The sequence below is a fragment of the Sphaerodactylus townsendi genome, linkage group LG09, assembly GCF_021028975.2.
Source record: "Sphaerodactylus townsendi isolate TG3544 linkage group LG09, MPM_Stown_v2.3, whole genome shotgun sequence".
Classification (NCBI taxonomy): domain Eukaryota; kingdom Metazoa; phylum Chordata; class Lepidosauria; order Squamata; family Sphaerodactylidae; genus Sphaerodactylus; species Sphaerodactylus townsendi.
Window position 1 is genome coordinate 83,666,148 of NC_059433.1, and position 21,180 is coordinate 83,687,327.

Here is a 21,180-nt window from a genome sequence, read left to right on the forward strand (position 1 = left end):
GGGGCTACGCACCTGTCCCCAGAAACATCCAACCTCTCCATGCCGAGACACCAGGGTCCACTGCACTAGGAATATAGATGAATTAGGATTCCTGCCACAATGTAAGGAATTCCATAGAAGCAGAAATAAAAGGCTCTTTGGTGAAAAAAGACCGTTTATTCAGACATCTTAGAAAGCTCAAGTACACGCAGTGGCAGGAATGACACTTCCCGCCAGAAGCACAGGTTATAACTCTATCCATCCCATCCCCCTCCCGGCTTCCCATGGGAACGGAGACCTCATCTCCCGCGCAGAGATAAAGTCTCCGCCGATGAAGCTGGCCCATCGCCCGGGCTGTGGAATGTACTCAAGGTTAGGCGGCCGCCCTTCCCATCAACACCATTGAAACCTTTACACCCACCAATAGGGTCACAAGTGACCAAATCACAGTAAACAATTGTGCCAGGCGAGAGCTTGCAGCAGCAATGGAGGATGCGAAGAAGGACCTCTTCGCCTCCTTCAGTCCTGTCTCGTAGGATTTCATAAGCATCCTATACGAGCGTCTTGTCCCTTCGTCATCATGGGGCTGCTCCTGAAAATTGTGCAAAAACTTCAACTACTAGTACAAAATGCAGATGCTGGGTGACCTAAAGTGCTTCTGTCTCATATACTGTCCTGCTCATCAGTTGATATTTTCTCCAAGACCTTCTGTCTGGGCAACCACCCTGAGAAGTGAGGCAGCTGGCACCTAGAGACAGGGCTTTCTCAGGAGTGGCACCTCATCTGTGGGATACCCTCAGGAGTTTCATCTGGCGCCTATCCTGATGACATTTAGGTGTTCGGTCAAATTTTTTTACTTTTGACGAAGTGTTCACTTGAATTCTTTCCCTACCTTTTAATGGGTCATTGTGTATTTCATTATGTATTTTACGGCTTTCATGCTGCCAAAGGGTTTTATGATGTTTGGCTTGTTTCATGTTGCTGAGTTGCATGCTGTGGACTTTTACTGATACAAGCTCGGTTTTAAAGGGTTCTTTATTTTAATTTCAAATGTTTTTACTTGTTTTACACTGTGAGCTGACTCAAGAGTTTTAGAAGAAGAAGAAGAAGAAGAAGAAGAAGAAGAAGAAGAAGAAGAAGAAGAAGAAGAAGAAGAAGAAGAGGAGGAGGAGGAGGAGGAGGAGGAGGAGGAGGAGGAGGAGGAGGAGGAGGAGGAGGAGGAGGAGGAAGAGGAGGAAGAGGAGGAAGAGGAGGAAGAGGAGGAGGAGGAGTTTGGATTTATATCCCCCCTTTCTCTCCTGTGGGAGACTCAAAGGGGCTTACAATCTCCTTGCCCTTCCCCCCTCACAACAAACACCCTGTGAGGTGGGTGGGGCTGAGAGAGCTCTGAAAAGCTGCCCAAGGTCACCCAGCTGGCATGTCTGGGAGTTCACAGGCTAATCTGAATTCCCCAGATAAGCCTCAACAGCTCACGTGGCAGAGAGGGGAATCAAACCCGGTTCCTCTAGATTAGAATGCACCTGCTCTTAACCACTAGGCCACTGTTGCTCCTTTACAGGAAAATAGGCATATAAATTTGCTAAATAAACAGCCAAGCATATTGTAACTCTACCAACATGCCCAGAATGCAGGTACACAGCATGCCAACTGCATGTATTATTACCTTTTTGTCAGTTATCCAATGGAAAAAATAATTCAAACTGCAGCCTTAACTCAAAGAAAAATAAATCCTTCTTTGCTATGTCTGCCTGGGTAACTTCCATCAAATGTCTAGCATCAGTGCACCAACTTTTCTTAAACAGAGGAAGTTTACACTCATTCAACTATGATTCATTCCATTAGCTCTGCAGCTTTATTTTATAATTCAAACTCTCCTCTCAGAAACCACTTCTGCTAGTCAATAGACATTATCTGTAACAGCAATTTTATAACAAAGCCGAAAGATCAACATCAAGCAGTCTAAGCTTCAAAGCATTTCTGGATTCATTTGAGAGATTAAGAATTATAATGCATTCTTATTATAGCAGGTGATTTCTTAATAAACCCTGACTGGATGTTATATCAGTGGGTATACCATTCATCTAGCCAGGTGTTTAGATACTATGCTTTTTCTCAAAACCTGAGACAAAATACCCTGCTAGTTTGGGCTTATAGGAACAAAGAGGGCACCATATGCAATGCGTTCTCTTTTGTAAAAAGAGAAGGATCATGGGATACAGTAATGTTAGGCAAACCACAGTTTCTGTGTGGAATACCACATCACATGCGATATATTCCTCCATTTCATGAGGGGAATGCCAAGTGGTAAGTTTGGGCACACTGGGCACACAATAAGAAGGTAAAGAAGACCAGTAACATCACGGGAAAAATATTATCCTGGACAATCATATGCCCATCCATTGATCATGAAAAGAACTGCAAAATTCACAAAGGTGTTTGAATTAATACAGGTGTCAAACTTACCATCTGTAACACCATATACTAAATCCCTTTAAGTCCTAAAGGACTAAGAAAATGCCTTTCCTGGGCTTAGAATTGATTGGACTGCCCAAGACAACTGATGAATACCCATAAAAGAGTGTTTCAGGGTTTCAAAGTCAGCCTACCTTCGTCAGAAGGGAGTGATCTGTCTTTTACTTCTGATTGCATCTCTGTCGATATCTATCTCTGAAACTGCATCTTTGCTTATGTTAGGTGAGAACCTCTTACTCATAAAGCCCTGATAGAAAATTAAGTAATATATCATAAAACATCATCCTTAGTTGTACATTTTATTGAAAACCTAACACAACTTAATTGCTGCCATCTTCTTTCAAGCATCTCAGTCTTCTCTGACCATTGTTTATGAATAATTTTTATTCTGTATTAAGGAGATTTTTGCATGGCTTGCAAGAAGCAATTCTTCTTCCAAACAGAGGGAATTGTTATTCCACTTCAGTTGTTTTCTAAACACAACTGAAGCTACATCTTCAATTAGCACACATCTCTGTCCTCACCAAGAACATGGACTATGTGTAATAGCATTTGCTGAGCACATCAACAAGAATTAATAAATTACTTTGGCAGAGCATTCCAGATGCATTACAATCCAAAATTCATGTATAATTTCCATTAATGTCCCCATTTTATAAAACAGGAACTCAAGTCACAAAATTCATTGTCTGATAGAGGAGTCTAGATCTCCCAGGTCTGGTCTGAAATTATATTTCCAAAGATGCAAAATCAAGTATCGATATCAAGTATCAATATCATCTAATGGATATATCTCAGGGATACTCAGATGATTAATATTAAAGTACTTTTTACTTTAGATAGCTGAGTACTGCATTACACCATATTACTGGTATTTTAGTTGTATATCTTACCATTCATCCAATGAGTTCCGACAGTGTGTGCCCAAATTTATCTTCACCAGAGGTCCTTGAGGTGGATTAGGTAAAGAAACTATGACTGACCCAAACCTACCCAATGAACTTCATGATGAATAGGGACCTGAATGCCATTTATCCCCAACCAAAATCCAACATTTTGACCACGACACCACACATGGGGACTGATAATTCTAGTTTGTGCTTACACATCAGCTTCTATTTGGATAGCACAAGTTTTGCTTTGACTTGGTGAATGTTCCCATAGGAAAACTGTTAAGAATGATGGAATTTACTTCTATCTATATTTCATAAATTTTTCAGTCCTTCAGGATACAGCAAGCTAAAAGTTAATAACGTGGAACTCAGAACTGTTGTAAATTTTCAGTTCATAAGTGGAAAATCAGTATTGTGAAGTGGTTAGCGTGGACTCCAACAAGGATGACATGGGTTCAAATCCCTGTTCTTACATGGAGCTCACTGGGTGGCTTCGGTTAGGCTGAGAAAGTGCTGTCAAGTTGCAGTCAATTTATGGCAACCGCACAGGGTTTTCAAGGCAAGAGACAGAGGCAGGTAATGGCTAGCCATTACCTGCCTCTGCTTAATAACGCTGGAATTCCCTGGTGGTCTCCCATCCAAATGCTGATCCTCCTTAGCTTCCAAGATCTGGCACAAGTGGGTTAGCCTAGATCATCCAGGTCAGGGCGTACTTTAGCAGTTGCATAGTGGTTAAGAGCAGGTGCATTTTAATCTAGAGGAACTGGGTTTGATTCCCTGCTCTGCCACTTGAGCTGTGGAGGCTTATCTGGGGAATTCAGATTAGCCTGTGCACCCCAGCTGGGTGACCTTGGGCTAGTCACAGTTCTTCTGAGCTCTCTCAGCCCCACCTACCTTACAGGGTGTTTGTTGTGAGGGGGGACGGGCAAGGAGATTGTAAGTCCCTTTGAGTCTCCTACAGGAGAGAAAAGGTGGATACAAATCCAAACTACTACTACTACTACTCTTCTTCTTCTTCCTCTTGCCTTTTTTTATTTACAGAGTGCCTGTCCAAAAGCTTTTAAAATCTACTGCTAAATATTGTGCTGCAATTATCCAGTTATGATTAACTTCATAGCATGAGGATATGGTTCCATGTCTAGAGACCTTGGTTGCCCTAACAAAAGCAAAAGACTTCATAGTCAGATATTTTTCAGAAGAGTGAAGAAGGATGTCTAATTAGAGCTGGAGTTTGGTGTGAGATGTTACTGCTAGGTAAGATAATAAAAACAGGAAGCATATTTTGATGTATGGTTAAGCATTTTGTTGACCTCTCCAAAACCTCTAAGATACAAGACAGAGTTTATGAAATGTTGTGCATGTAGTCCAAGGGGAAAACAGAGGAACATTTCTCTGACTGTTGTGGGATTTCTGTTGTGGCTATGGCATGGTAATTTTTCCTTTCGTTTATTATATTTATAAGCCATCTTTCTCCTTAGGAGCTCAGGCCAGCTTCAATATATTTTTATATTGTTATATTATTGTATTTTAATATTAAATACAATATAACAATATAAAAATACAGTAAAAACAAGAATGAAAATCCACAATCAACAAATTACCTTAAAACTCGATGTTGGCTAAACACTCAATACTATAAATTCCTATTTTGCTCCTAATCTTCTGCCAGCATCTATGATTGGCATCTTCAGATGCCACAGTATGCCACAGAGAGAAACATATCTTACCATAATAGGCCTCTGAGAAAGCCAGCCACAGACACAGGCAAAATGTCAGGAGCAAATACTACTAGACCACGGCCACACAGAAAACCCACAATGGCCAGTTGATTCCAGCTGTGAAAGCCTTCGACAATACATTGAACATGTCTCTCTCATATTAGAACTCTGGGTTGCCCACGAAAGTGATGCTTGGTCAGTTCTGAACAGAAAACATTCTTCCATGCACTGCAGAAATAACGCATGGAATTCAGGACAAGATGCGGTGATAGCCACTAGCTTGGATCTATCAAGAGCTATTAGTCATGACAGCTAGGTAGGTGTAGTGGCATATCTCTGAATGCCAGAAGTTGGCATTCAGGGGACAGGCATGCTGTCACCGCTGTGTGATGGCTTACAGGCATCTCGATGGAAGCAGAATGCTCAACTGCAGGGAGATTGATCTGACCCATCAAGGCAACCCTTGTGTTCTTGTGGAGTCTGGATGGTCCAAAGATGCAGAAAAAAAATACATAAACCTCTTCCTTAGTTCTGACTGACAAGCTTGGGGGAAAAAATGTGAAAATATTGTTCCCTCTCCAATTAGCTTTTGCCACTTTGTATTTCATAGTGTTTTTACAGCTTACAGATGTTTCAGAGTTATAAAGGGTTTTTAATTCATTTGTTTTTTGTTTCACTCCCCAACTTGCTAATACCCGGTGTTCAGAATCACTTTCGAAGCATCAGTGTTTGCTAGCCCTTGGCAGACACGTGGGAGGATTAATGGGCTCTCCGGCTAAACAATGTTTCCAGCAGGAACAGAAGCCACCATCTGCTTGCAAAGAAACAACGCAGAGGAAATGCAATATTTCATGGCAGGTCAAATTGGTTTAGCAACGTGCAGCATCTGCAAATAGGGTGGCGAAACTTTCGTGCGCGCAATGATGAGGAAAACTTCATCCGAGTAATCCAGAAGAAGCTTAACTTTACCGAAAATATTCCATTGCAGAAAGAGAATTCTTGTCGACATTTTTATCAGTGTTTATCTTTCATTTATTTATTTATCGAGATGTTTATACCATGCCTTTCCTCAGGGTTCAAGGTGGCTCACAATAATACTTAAAATGCATTTCTAGTTAAAATCAAAAACAAAACAACAAGCCCTAAAATTCCCCCTCCCACCCCATTAAAAGATGCCTGCCATTCAGATCACCTCAAAAGTTAGGGGAAACCAGCAGGTCTTGCAGAGGTCCTAAGGAAATCCCAGGGAGGACCCCTCTTCACCTCTTCAGGTGGCCCATTCCACAAAGCAGGAACCATGATGGCAAAGGCCCAGGGTCTAGTCCCGTGGTGGCGAACCTATGACCATGCTGGCAGGGGCTGATGGGAATTGTAGTCCATTAACATCTGGAGTGCCATAGGTTTGCCACCACTGGTCTATGTCAGATGGGGCATCCTAAGGTGCCAATAGACAGCTGGCTAATGACTGTCATTAGCACACAGGGACATACGGAGAGAGACAATTCTTGGGTGCTGTGTGGTTTCCGGCCCAGAAACCACACAGCACCCAAGTAATTCCGGCCGTGAAAGCCTTCAACAATACAGAGATAATTCTGCTTTCCCTTCATGCAAGGGAGCTCAAAAGATCACACATGCTCATCCAAACTTGATTATCATAACAACCCTGTGAGCTGGGGTAGGCTGAAAGCAAATCGGGGTCCCAGTTAACTTCATTGCAGAATGTGAATTCAGGTCTCCAAGGCTTAGTCTAAGACCATACCATCTTAGCTCCTTTATACAGTTTAACACATTAGGTCTTCAACATGAACTAGAAGAATATACATCTTCTATATGCAAGGAGATGGCTGGGGCTTTTAAATGAAAAAAAATGTTGTGATTTTTTAAAAGGAAAAAGTGGAACAAAGCATAAAGAGATTCAGACTGACAGTGCAATCCTACACTGAGTTACACTCCTCTAAACCTACTGACTTCAATGGCCTTAAAAGAGTGCAATTCTACTAAGGATTGCACTCAGAAAAACCACACTGTTTTACCCGAAAGGACCCCCTTTAATTTTCTGCAAAGAAGCAAGTAAGAAAATGTAATTTAGGTTGAGGTTATACTTTTGACTGCATGAGAGACAACAGGGAGTTAGCTGGCCACTGAAGGTCATCAGCCCAGGGAAGTTTATTTTTCCCCATCTGTTTTTCTTCTGATAAACAACTGACAATATCTTCATTTTCCCCTCAGTATGCACTTTCCTCACTTCAGTAAGTATCCATTGAAGCCAGCGCAGTATGGTGATTAGGCCATTGGTCTACTCTGTAAGGGAAGTTTTGTTGAGTGACCTTGGACCAGTCAAATGCTATTAGTAGGAATACCCTACTTCGCAGAGTTGTTGACTGGATAAAATATAAGCTGTTTGGGGTCTCCAAGGCAGGGTACAAATGAAGCAAACAAATAATCTATAAACCTATAATCTATAAACCTACTAGTTAGAACTACTTCACTCAAAACTACTTCACTTAACAAAATATTTCCCAAAATATGTCTTTCTTGGTATCGTTTCCCTAGTAAAGAGGGGGAGGAAATAAAGTCTGGGAGAATGTTTGGGAGGCCAGACATGTTTGGAATTATCTGTAGCTGTCTCAACCAGAGGCCTGGTGGAATATCTCCATTTTGAAGGCTCTGCAGAACTGTCCTAAATCCCACCCTGGTTTCAGCAAATAGGGAGTTCCACCAGGCTGGAGCTAGTACTGAAAAAGCCCTGGCCCTGGCTCTGGTTGAGGCTAGCCAGCCACTTTGGGGGCCAGAGACTACCAGGAGGTTACTTCCAAAGGACAGCAATGCCCTCTGGGGGTAGTACAGGGAGAGGCAGTCTCGAAGATACAATGGTCCCAGACTGCTCAAGACCTTGAACAGTACCAAAACCTTGGAAAATGATCCAGAACTCAACCAGTAACTGGTACAGTCAGTAAAGCACAGGTCGAATGTGTGATCATATTGGAGTTCCAGTAAGGACCCTCACCACCACATTGCAATTTCTGGATCAATCGCAAGGGCAGGCCAGCATAGAGTGAGTTCCAGCAGTCCTGTCTTTTTTGAACTTACTCTGAACTGGATTCCTGTACACATTAACCCATTGGATCCTTTATTTTAAAAGGGGCAAAATAGACTCAGACAATTAACTATTTTCACTCAGTAATCTAGTTTCATGTTAGTGGGGAAAAGGTATTATAGAATTTCAATAAGAAAAAAATTGCAACAAAATGAATCAAGGACAGGAGACAATCCCCCTTAGACATTCCCTGGATTGTGTTTTGGTGTTCTGGCATTAATGTTATTTAATTACTGTTTTCTCCCCCTTTCCTCACAAAGCATTAGTCTGATTTGAAACAGAGAAATACCAAGGCAGACCTTAGTTTCAGGACCATGGACAGCTATTATATGCCTAACCGCTGTTTAAATTGGAAGCACATTTATTTCAGGAGTTCACTGAAGGAGTTTACATAGAGAAGATCCATGCTGCATCTCAATATGTAATCTAACAACTATTTTTACATGGTGGTCTAGTGGCTGCTCTTGGAAGACTTACAAGCAGACAGAGGTAAAGGTCTTCCCCTGTATTTTCAGTACAGCAGAGATACTGATGACAATGAACACAAAATCCCTGCCAGGTAGGGTTTCCACCCCCAGGTCTGGAGTCTGAGGGTGATGGGCTTGCAGAAGGGAGGGATTTAATGCAGTGAAATGTCTACATACAGTCAGCCTTCCAATTTTCTGCCGGTGATCTGTGTCACCTGGAAAGCAGTTGTAATCCCAAGAGATCTCCAGTCACCACTGGAAATTGGCAATCCTGCTGCCAGGTCTTCTCCCTATTCCATTTTACTGCACTGTGACTTTCACAAACTTCTGAACTTCTCTTGGATTCCTCAACTATTCTGTAGATAAATATGGTGACCAACAACATCCACCTATCTGAAAATGAGGTTATGGATCTTTTGATCAGATCTGGATCATACAACTCTCTTTTGATTCATATCTGGATCAGATCTCCTTATGCCATCATAACACTGAAGATAGTCTGTACCTTTCTACTTCAGTGGTGACTCAAAGTGTTTTACATTGTTTGCCTCTACTGCATTTTATTTTCCCAACAAGCCTGTAAGGTAGGTAAACCAAAAGTGTGTGACTGGCCCAAGATCATTCAGCGAGATTCCATAACAGAATGGACTTTTGAACAGGGGTCTCACAGATCCTAGTCTTACAGTCTAAATACTACGCAACAATGGCTCTCAGACTTGCTCATTGAATCGAACAACCGTGGCGTGGGATAAGACCAAGCAAGAATGCAGTGCTGCTCTTGCTGAGTCTTTGATGACTGCAGCTGGTTTGGAACTAGCGAATCCACCTCCTTACAGGGGGTTAAAAGCTGGGGATACCTGACAACATTCCTTCTTTGTTTCCCAGAATATAAAATGAATAAGAGACGGCAAAATGCTCACAGATTATCTTTTGAAAAGGTTGCTATTTATGGAGTCACTGATTTTTCTATGTTAGTGATACTTTTATATAGAATTTTTTTAAATCCAAACTTCATCTGGGCATTATCCAGAAATCATCCCTCTGTGTAGCTGGAAAGAGAACTAAGTTTTCTTCTTTGGGACGCTTTGACTGCCTCTCTACAGGCAGAAACATGTGCTTAATTAAAAGTTTGATGGGAAATGCTATTAATCGAGACACACAATGCATGCCAAATTGTATTTAAGTTTATCCTTCCCAAAAGCCAGAAGGGCTATATTTAGCCTGAACTACAACTGCAAACATTTTAGTTAAAATATCAGCAAATCATAAGATTTATAATGTACATGAATATAGCACTGCCATGAAAAGCAACATATGGTGATCCATTAGTTTTGTACAATGTCTGATTTAAGCATTTGCTCCATTCCCATCTTGAATTCCTTAAGTGAGGTTGCTTTCTAGCTATTTCCACAAACATTGTGATGAAGTAAATTACCAGCAGATGCCTTTTAAGGCATTCTAATATGGCTGGAAATAACAGAACCAAAACAGACCCTACACCTTAGCAAATACATCTGAAGATGAACAGAAATGCCATAGACAATGATATTTCTGTGGATTGTGGTTGCACTATCTTCAAAATAATTGAACACAGATTTGTAAAAGGTAGCTAAGAAATCTGTAGCTGAGGTTGCAGCTTTTGGAATGTACAACCAAACAAAAAAATTGCAGAGCACTGGTTTCTCCTTTTAGGGTTCCATAAAAAATGTACAAACTATTTAAATTTTCTGAAAAGGACTTCAGAATGTAAATGTTACTGGATCTGTGATGTTAGTGGATGTCTTTACGCCCTGCTGAAATAAAACTATTTGTATATGAGTTGCAAAGGAGCACGTTACCTGGCCTGCTTTGAACTTCTGATGAATATACAGCACAGGATTTTTCAGCTATTTCAGGCAAGTTCCATTCACCAAAGGTTTCTCTTCTATACAACTACTGAAGGCATGGAACTTCATCCCTACCTGCCTTGCTAAGCATACATGATGCAGGCCTAGTCTTATCAATTCACCTGAGTGAGAGATCTTCACCTAGGAACTTTAATATTTTATATTTTATAATTACACTTATATCCTACCTTTCTAATTCCATGAAACTCAAGCTAGCATGCATCTGTGCATCTTAATTAATTAATCAACCAGTTTTATAAAACTTTTTTATCACTGTACAGATTTAACAGATTTTTATCACTGTACAGATTTAACAGATTTTTTTAAAAATTGTTTTGTTTTTGTTCTGGCATCAACCTTCTGACAGTGTCTGTTTAAATGCCACCCTGTTGTTTTAGGTTTTTAAAATTCATGTATGGCCAAGGAAAGATATTCAGATCCAAACCTTAATCTTTGCATCATGAGGGAAGTCTAGCTTAAAAATAGATTGTGTGGCTTGCAGCTAAAATCACGAGTTCTCCCATTGCTTTCTAAAGCTCCTTTCCAAATGTATGTGTGCTCTACTGGCTTTGCAAAGTGCATCATGTGTAAAACGCACTTGTACTTCGCAATTTTGAGCTGCTTAAAACATGCTTTATTGGATAAGTAAACAATCCCCAACCTGATTTCTCAGTCCTGGGGCCAAATTGGTAGCAGAATGATGGGCAATAACATTTCATTATAATAGAAGTGATTGCATGAATCCTAGCTTGCTTTTCACTTCTCTCTCTCCAGTGTGCATGCATGTGAGAGAATCCTTCTCCTATATTCTGAGAAGTAATGGCCCAAAGGGTAGCTTTGGCATTAAAGGTTAGCCCCTGGAATGCTGCATTAAACAACATTAAACAGGCTCTTTGTCATAGTTAGGCAATCTTTTTTTAAAAAAAAAAGAAATATTAAAAGTAATATTAAAACCATGGACATCATGATCTGCAAGCGAGTATCATAAAGAAGGCTTTTTACAAATGTGAATTGATGTTCACAAAACTAAAGAACTGCCTCCACTACATTTATCATGACCAGTACAGATATTACACGTTTTAATATTGCTGAGTTTGTGTGCATCCGCGTAATGCAAAACCCATCATATGTTTAATTTCCATGTATAGGTCACAGTAATAAAATGGAAAACATGCAGCTTTAATTGGATATGATATTGTACATTCACTTCAGTGACATATTGCAGCAGAGTAGCATAACACAACTCTGCATGTGCAAATCTTCCCCATTTCTCTCTTTTTTCTATTAAAAAAGCAGCAATAAAAACACACTTTTATAGGTTTAAAACAAACAGAGAATAATTGAACCATTTGTTTTGCAGCATGTTTTGTGGAAATAAAGTTACACTCTCAATTCCTTATGTATGCTGTATTACAGCAAATATTCCTTAATAGGATTGTCCAGTCTCCTGTGGCTCAGATCCTGATACTCAGAGGTCACAGCTAGGGGAAGAGTGGTACTCAGAGAAGAAAGAAGAGGTGTCTCATGACACACAGTGGTATTTTTAATCATGAAAACATTTTTGGATGAATAAATTACCCCTTTGGAAGCTGTAAGTAGAAATCAGAGAACAGTGGCTCCAGAACCCTTTTCTCCCTTTCACCCTTACCAGTAAAGCAGTAATGTTCCCAAAGTACAACCAGTTATCAATTACAGTTTACTATCTGTAAAGGGGAAACAATTTGGTAGAAAATAAAACTCAGATAATCTATGCATTTTCTTGTGACTTGAATATGATTTTTTACCTCATGAGATTCTGTAAGCAAATATCATAAAGGAGTATTTTTTCCTACCCCATAGAGCTTATTAAGAAAACAGTGATCCGGGTACTGCTTTTAAGTGCTTTGGAGAGCTGCAACCCTTCATGACAACCAAAACCAACAAAAATAATTTTGGGACATTTTTAACCTTTAATGCATGTGGGATATGCGTAAGTTTACTCAGAGGATGAGATGAAACTGAAAAATGAGAGGATTCTCCTACTAATTAATCACCAGTGCCAGATTAATGCCCTTTTCACCACTGTGTTTTCAAACACATTTATGGCATATGTTCTGGTATTTGTTTCAATCACTCTCTTCCAAAGAATAAAAAACAGAAAGGCTGAAAGATTATGCCAAGAAAGAACAATGGTAGGATTGTCATCCATAGCTGGCATCCAGGTGGAAGAATTTCAGGGACAGAAACAAGTTTTATCAGCATCACACTGACATACAATGTCCCATCTGGCATAAAACTGAAGTGATGTCATCACACTGAGGCAATACTGTAGGGTTCAACCAAAATTCTATGGTTAAACCGGCCTGTCAAGCAGCCACATCGAATGGGGGGAGGGGAGGTAGCACGTTGACAAACCTGCCCTCCCAATGGTGCAGAATGGCCCTGTGAAAAAAAGCTTGCCCCCTTTCTTCATGCTCTTCATCTTGAGATTTACTTCCTTTCCATGCAGTTCAGAGAAAGAGGTTAAAACTCTCAAACTTAGATTCAAATGTTAAGCCCTGGCGACTGCATTCATTAGAGCACAAGCAGATTTCTTGAAGAGTGCAGCTTTCAAAGATGAGAAAATGAGTCAAGAGGCCAGTTCTCTCCAGGAACTATGACATCAGAGCAACAACAAATTGTCTGCAGGTTGCTCTAGGCATAAAGAGAGTACAACAGCTACACCTAACCAGAGATGCAACACAAAGGTGGGGGAAGACAGAGTGACACATTCAACATCAGATTACTGAGAATCTACTGCTATTCTTGCCCTGACCTGGATAGCCAGGCTAGTTTGATCTCTTCAGACCTCAGAAGCTAAGCAGGGTCAACCCTGATGAGTATATGGATGGGAAATCTCCAAGGAATACCAGGGTTGTGGCTTGCAGGCAAGACTGGGAAGGACTGAGAAGACTCTAGTTCAATGATGGCGAACCTTTGGCACTCCAGATGTCATGGACTACAATTCCCATCAGCCTCTGCCAGCATGGCCAATTGGCCATGCTGGCGAAGGCTGCTGTCCATCTGGAAGACAAATTACATCTCTGCAACAGTTCAAATCCCTACTCTGATATGAAGCTGACTGTATGAACTTGGCCCAGTCATTCTCTCCCAGGCAAACGTACCTCACAGGGTAGTTGTGACGCTAAAGAGGAGCAACTCTGTATATCAGTCTAGCTTATTGGAAAAAAGGAATAATAAAAATGTAATGATTCAGCTGATGAAAACCCTGGTAACTTTATGTTGGTATTTATTATAGATTTCATGAAACAGAGTAAAACGAGCATGGCAGTTTTCCCAAAGCACAATGAAATAAATATGGCAAACTGAAATGCAAATAATAATAAAAAATGATCTTGAAGCCATGAGACCAAACTTGAATAAAAATTTTAATGAGAGGGCATTTTTTAAAAAGTCTACATAATCAAAGTGAAAGTTTTTTTAAGCAACAGGAAATATTTTCTTTGCTTATGACCTTGACATTCAGTAACATTATTCTAATTTGATAACCAGATTTCTCAGTCTCTTACAGCAGACAGTGATGATTCATCAAATGCAAGACTGCGCTTATCATAAATAACAAGAAGGAACGGATAGCTGAGTTCAAATACTTTAGTTGCTTTGGACTATCTGGAGATGGAAGATAATTTAACACTTGCGATCAGAGGGCTGTGATTGTCTGAAATACTAACACTGTAAATGCCACCATAATACAAGAGTACCTCTAGATTTCCTGGAAGGAAAAACTAAACTTTTATTTTACCTTCTTTTTCCACTCATTTGTTCATCTTTAAGAAACAATTTATCTCCTTTTAAAACCACTTATGTGTACAACAGCACGAAAACCTTGTTCCCGCTGTATGATTTTTCTTCCTATTGAGCAAAATGTATGGAACTTAGAGTTATCAAGCTATTGACTGGTATCACTGGTGGCTTTGCAGGAGGGCCAAAGAGTGACCGCCACAACTTTACTATAATATCTTAGATTTGGGGAAATTCCAGAGCATTACCTGACACACTGACTTCATATCTGGGTTTTCATCTGGGAGTGACATTAACATATCATTTGGCATCATTCCCACCCTCATTTTTCATGCTGGTTTGGATGAAAGGGCAGGATGGGCAAACCACCAGGAGATTGCTTAACAGACATTGTAAATGACAAGTCTAGTTCAGTTGCATGTTAGAATAAACTCTCCAATAAGATATCAAATGAGGATATGTAATATCAAGCCCATGTGTACATTTTCAGGATATGTGTTGTGAATGCAAACTATGACTCCTTATGGAGCATTGTTCCTTAAGAGAATCATGTGCAGATAGGATTCAGCAACATTGTGCTCTTGTATGTTATGTCCTTGAAAAACACAGGGCTTGTTTCAAAGACATAATTCTTTGCCAGAATTCTGTAAATATAAGTTGACAATCCAGCATGAAGATGTCCAAGCTATGTTTAAGCTATTCACTTAAGCAATCCCCAACAATGAATGCACTGAAACGTTCCTATTGCATATCTAGAAACAAGTCATGGACAAAAGTCAACATGCCTGGTTTTTATTGTGCCATTTGATTTCCTCAACCACTCACATAGAAGCAGATTATATGTTTCTACAGTACTGGAGAAATGGCTGAATTTGGTGAAAAGAATAGCATCCATCTTTCAGATTTTTTTTGCAGTCAAATCACAGCTGAATTAAGTTGACCCTGTAGGGATGCTATTCACGAAAAAAAGACATTCAGAGGTGGTTTGCCATTGCCTGCTTCCATGTTACACTCCCTAGTACAGAGATTGAATGTATCTCATCCAAATGCTTGACTGACCCAAAGGTAGCAACTCAGCAGCAAGTTTTCATGGCAGTAGATAGGGGACGTTGAACCGGGGTTTCCCAGACCTATCTGACAACTTAATCACTACCCCATACTGGCTTTTCCTCTCATACCTCATCAATACTTTTTTTTGGCAATTACTGTGAGATAGCGGGTGTGGGGGATTGGGAACAAACTGCAAGGAAGCATATTGTTGTAAATAGGCTTTCAGGATGCACACATGGCTCTATATAAAACTGCAATTCTCAAAAGAAATCAAATGTTATTTTTCAAGCACCCTTGGCTTGAGAAAGATCTCTTTGTTGACCCTTAACTGAAGTGCCTTTATCCCACCCAGTTCACATATTGTTTTGGCCCACACTTAGGAGTGGTTTTGTGACCCATTTTTATAACTGTTTTTGGTCCTGTAGCATTCTAATGTTAAGTTGGGATGCTTTTTGCACTGGGATGATAGGTTTATTGTATGTTTTTACTGTTTTGTTTTAACTGATGGATACTAAGTTGGGGTTCTCATTATGAGTTGCTCGTCCATACAAATGTGCTAAATTATATGGAAATGGATATATATGCAAAAATGAGACACTGGAAATGACAACAATGCTAGGACAAGTTGAAGACAGCAGGAAAAGAGAAAGATCCAATGTGAGATGGTTTAATTCAATACAGGAAGCCCTCAGGTTGCAAGACATGAAGTTGCAAGACCTGAGCAAAGCTTCTGATGATAGAAAGTCATTATTTATTTATTTATTTATTTATAATCAAATTTATATATGCAGCCCCTCGGGCGCCGAAGAATTCTGGTAAATGATAAACAACGCTAATCATCGGGCCTAACAATAACGTTTAGAATGCAATTAAAACAGCGAAGATTAAAATAGAAGTTACGGCGGCATCCCAACAAAACTTCATAAAAGCGTAATAATACACCCACCCCCCTGGAAACGGGCCAAAAGCTGAGGGCCCACCATTAAGGGCCCCAGAGCATAAAAAAAAAAGCTGAGGGAGGAAGGCGACTTCAGCGGTCAGCCCCTCCAAGCGCCGGTGGAACAATTCGAGGATCTTACAGGCCCTGCGGAACTCTCCAAGGATCCCAAAGAGGGTTTAGGCCAGTCAATGCTGGTGGTAAAGTGTTCCACTGCAGGCGAGGGGCCAGGGCTGTAAAGGCCCTGGCCCGGTAGAAAACAACAGCGATCATCGCAGGGGCCAGGGACAGCCAGCCAGGATTGAAGCCTCTGCCGAGCATAGAGGCCATAAAAGGGACATATGGGGGGGGGGGGGTAATAAGAGCGGTCAATGCAATGGTCCCAGATTGGCCGCGTAAAGGCCTTAAAGGTGAAAGTACCCCACACCTGGCAGAATGATTCGAACTCAACCGGAAGCCGCAAAATTGCAAGCGGCAACACAGGTTGGAATCGTGTTCTCCTAAAGAGGCACCACCTGTGAGAACTGCAGCCGCGTACATGTTGTACCAATTTCAACTTCCGGATCAGGCGTAAGGGAAGGCCAGCGTAGAAGCCGAAGTTACAATAGTCTAACCTAAGAGAGTGACCGTTGCATGGATCATACAGTGGCGGCGGAAGGTGTCTGCCTGGGAGAGAAGGGGGAGCCAACCGCCGGGGCCTGTTGAAGATGAAAACGAACTCAGGTTATATGGGGCCTACCTGGGTCTCCATTGAATAGAGCAGAATCCAGGTGGACCCCCAGGCTACTTGGCGGAGGAGGCTGGAAAGCAATGTAACCCCTCCTCCCACCTCGGGCGGTTGGAAATCCCGCCTCCCGGCCCAGCCAAAGCGTCATCTCCGCTAGTCTTCGATGGCATTCAGTTTTAACCATGCTCTGTTTGTAAATCCATCCAGCAAACTCGCCTCCAAACAATGCTGCTTAGAGGCTGCAGGGCAGCGACTGTCCCCTCCATCAACAGAGACATGAGCTGAGTGTCATCCGGCATCACTGGGCATGAACAGGTCTGGCCCAGAAATACTTCGCGACCAGACTTGAGCAAGTGATTGCATATAGAATGTTAAACAATAGCAGGCAGGAGAGCTTAATGCCCCTGGGAGCACACCACACTAAAGTGGGGCACCTCTGGGAGGCTTGGTCCCTTGCACACCACGCATCTTGCTGACTCCGCCCCGAGGAAGGCAGTAGGACAATCCACTGAAGGACGAGTGCCCCGCACCCTGAGGCGACCAGGCGAAGCGGTGGGCCAAAAGGTCGTAAGTCGATGACCCATATCAGCGCTAAGGTCTGATGAAGGTGCAGCCACCAGCAGGCGCCCGATCCGCTTCTGGTCAAGTTGTATCGCGAGCGTATCCGTGATGGCGGCGAGAACAGTCTCCGTCCTGCATGCCCAGCTTTACGGAAGCGGGACTGGAAGGATCGAAGCCTGTAGCATCACTCCAGGGAAACTCTGAAGCTTGCTCCCAACACCACTCTTTCCAATTTACCTTCCCCAGAGAAGCGAAAAGTCCGAGATTCGGTGAGGCGGTAGTGGCCTTCGGTGATCTCCTGGATCCTGCAGCGATGGTCTTTTTTAAGTGGGGCGGACCACTGCCTCCTTCAACCCAATCTTCGGAAGAACTACGCTTGCTCAAAGGGAGCCATTGATGATCTTCAACAGGTGGAATTCGTAGCTCCCCTGGCAGCAGCTTTAATAAGCTTTTCAGGAGGGGCACGGATCCAGAGGAGGACAGGTAGTAGGTCTAACAGCAGCCAGAACCCTGTCGGACACTGGCTTCAGAGAGCTTGGGGGAAAAACTGGGCCAAACAAAGGGGCGGAAGGCGGCAAAGGAGCCTCTGGTTAAGCTAATTGTATTCAACTTGCCACCAGAAGGAAGGTCCCATGGCGAGGCGGGCGTAGCGACTTTGTCTGGGCAAAGAAGCTCATAAATGCACCTCACAGCTGATAGCCAATTGAGAATTTGCTGGGAACCTGCGGGTAATGAGGTCAAAGTCGAATTAAGCGGAACAATTATTGCTCGGCGAGGAGCCAAAGCGGTGATGCTGGCGAGAAGAGAGGAGAGGAAGGCTCTTCTTAGCCTCTTCCATCTAAGTCGCCATCTCATAGGCCTTCATAAAGCGTCCTATAGGATGTTACGGCGTAGCTTAGATCATTTAAATTTCCTCCACATCTTTGGCTCTGGTCAGTCTGAGTTCCGTTTCATATGGGCATAGCTCCTCCAGTATACCGCAGACCAGCCGTGAGCGAGCGAGGGGCGCAGAAAAGGAACGCGCCGGGGCAACAACAACCTCAATGGCGCATCCCGGAAAGGCGGGCGATTCCAGTACTTCCACCTGCTCATCGAGGTGTGCCGGCAGGATTCAGGGATCCCGCCAGCATTCAGGAAACCAAGAAGTGGATCCATAGAGTCTCGGTGGTGAGGCGGACACCAAATCAGTCCGTCAGCCTAGGCTGAGGAGGAGCATGGTAACCGTCCATCCGAACCTTCAGAGGGCATAATGTGGTGGGACCATTCAAGGGCACTCCTATCCGTGAAGAGGATACAACCATTACATTGGATTCTCGGACCGAAGACCAACCAGCGGTGTGACCCGCCTCATGAGTTGGGGCCAAGAATTTACCAAGGAGAGGCCCAGCGTCGCCATGGATGACACCAGATCGCCTTTACTGCACATGAGGCGGCGTCGACATGGACATTGAAATCCCCAGGACAATAAGTACAAGAAACCTCGTACCCAGTCAGACACCACCTCCAGCAGCAGCAGACCTCCCCAGTGCTGCGCTAATCGGTACACCAGGAGGACGGCCAACCTCTCCGTTGCCAACCACTCTAGGCCGACACACTCCATACCGGTGATCTCCAGGACCGGGATAGCCCTAAAGGGGATGGAATCTCGGATGAACATTAATTCATAGGGTTTCCATAAGTTGGGTTGCCATTAATTCATAGGGTTGCCATAAGTTGGAAGTAACTTGCCATAAGTTGGAAGTAATACACACACATACACACACACAAATTATCAACAGTTTTGTGGTATTGAGTCCCCTTTATAAGATGCTACACAAATCTGTGGGGGTGGGGTAGGGGAAAACAATGGTTAGAAAAGGAATTTCACAAATCATCTCACTAAGAAAACAAGGTTACAAATTAGCACAAAGTCACAGAACAAATGTCATTTTAATATATCCATGTGTGCAAATTCTCTTTCTGAAGCTTCACTGCAAACACATTAATTTTGCCCATCAAAAGAAGGAATTGTAAAAATCAACACTGACCTTTTAGTGCCAAACATAATGGTAGATGGTTTCCTTCACATTTATGAGAAATCAGCACTTAAAAATCCTGTTCCAGTTGACCTGGTGAGTGAAAAAAAGTGAGATCTTCAGGCTAAACAGAGAAGACACATTATTACAATCTTAAACAAATATTTCCTAGTAAACAAATGTGTATTAACCTTGAAGGGTTAATAAGACATTGCCATTGTATGCTTTCCACAATTTTCTTTGCAGAGAATCTGGTGATTTTGTGATGTATTTACTTAAAAAATTATCAGTATCAGTTTTCTTTTGTTCCCCTTGCAGAAGGTACAAGCTCTATGTGGATGAAGAACAGTTTTCCACAGTCAGTTTTTCCACTGGTGAAAAGGAGAGGAGGGAATGCTCTTTGACCATCAAAAAAGTTATGTTGGTGACCATGGATCCTGCATGGACAAAGGCCATGTGGGATGGGGGCAGTGCTAAAGATGGCTGGATCCAATCCTCAGTGCTTTCAGTGCAGCCGAATAAATTACCAAACCCTTATTCATGTTATCAATAATCTTTGTTACTGTTTCTCTGACCTTACTGCTTCTTTGTGGCTTTTTCTTTCACTGTCATTGCTATGAGCCATGTTTCCCCACATTAGCTGCACCATGTCACAAGATTTTGTATGCCAAGGTTCACGACACCACCACACCAGGCTTGGAAATGAAAGATGATATTATTAATAACACTCCAAGCACCTCCAGAGCCAAGATTATTCAACAGCTAGTACAAGTGAGGTTGAAAGTACTGTAAATCCTTGCTTAAACATATGTGGACATATAACCACTGGTTTGGCCATTCATCCCTCTAGATCACGACTGTCATTCTGGACTGGCAGGCAAAAAAACATCCTTTACTTGCTACCCAGAGATGCTGATGACTGATCCTGCAGCATTCTGAATACAAATCTCTACTACTGAGTCATGACCCCTCCTAAAGACTCTTCCTCTTCCAAAGGAGATCTCCAAAAAAGGAAGGAAGGAAGGAAGGAAGGAAGGAAGGAAGGAAGGAAGGAAGGAAGGAAGGAAGGAAGGAAGGAAGGAAGGAAGGAAGGAAGGAAGGAAGGAAGGAAGGAAGGAAGAGGAAGGAAGGAAGGAAGGAAGGAAGGAAGGAAGGAAGGAAGGAAGGAAGGAAGGAAGAGGAAGGAAGGGAGGGAGGGAGGAAGGGAGGGAGGGAGGGAGGGAAGGAAGAAAGAAAGAAAGAAAGAAAGAAAGAAAGAAAGAAAGAAAGAAAGAAAGAAAGAAAGAAAGAAAGAAAGAAAGAAAGAAAGAAAGAAAGAAAGAAAGAAAGAAAGAAAGAAAGAAAGAAAGTGGTTTGCACAACTTATTCCCAGAACATTTTGGGGACAACAGAATTAATTCTAAAACAAGATTAAGCATACATTGAAAACACCGCATAGATATTATCTCAGTTGCTTTTAGAATAGCCAAGAGACTCCAGAACAACAGCCCAACATGACCATGCATTAAAACCATCTCATAGCAATGATCTCAGTTGCCTTTAGAACAGGCATGTAAGGTAGGTCGATAGCATTATACCCATTTCACAAATCATAGCAG

The 21,180-nt window shown here is 42.1% G+C and overlaps 1 protein-coding gene across 2 annotated transcripts in view; it reads right to left on the bottom strand.

Moving 5' to 3' along the window:
- Nucleotides 1-21,180, bottom strand: part of OXR1 (oxidation resistance 1) — a 314,279-nt gene that overhangs the window by 253,955 nt on the left and 39,144 nt on the right. For both annotated transcript variants that reach the window (XM_048507665.1, XM_048507664.1), the window contains exon 2: nucleotides 19,595-19,675. In XM_048507665.1, coding sequence (XP_048363622.1) covers nucleotides 19,595-19,611 — 17 coding nt within the window. In that variant the 5' untranslated portion in view covers nucleotides 19,612-19,675. The remainder of the gene's footprint in view (nucleotides 1-19,594; nucleotides 19,676-21,180) is intronic.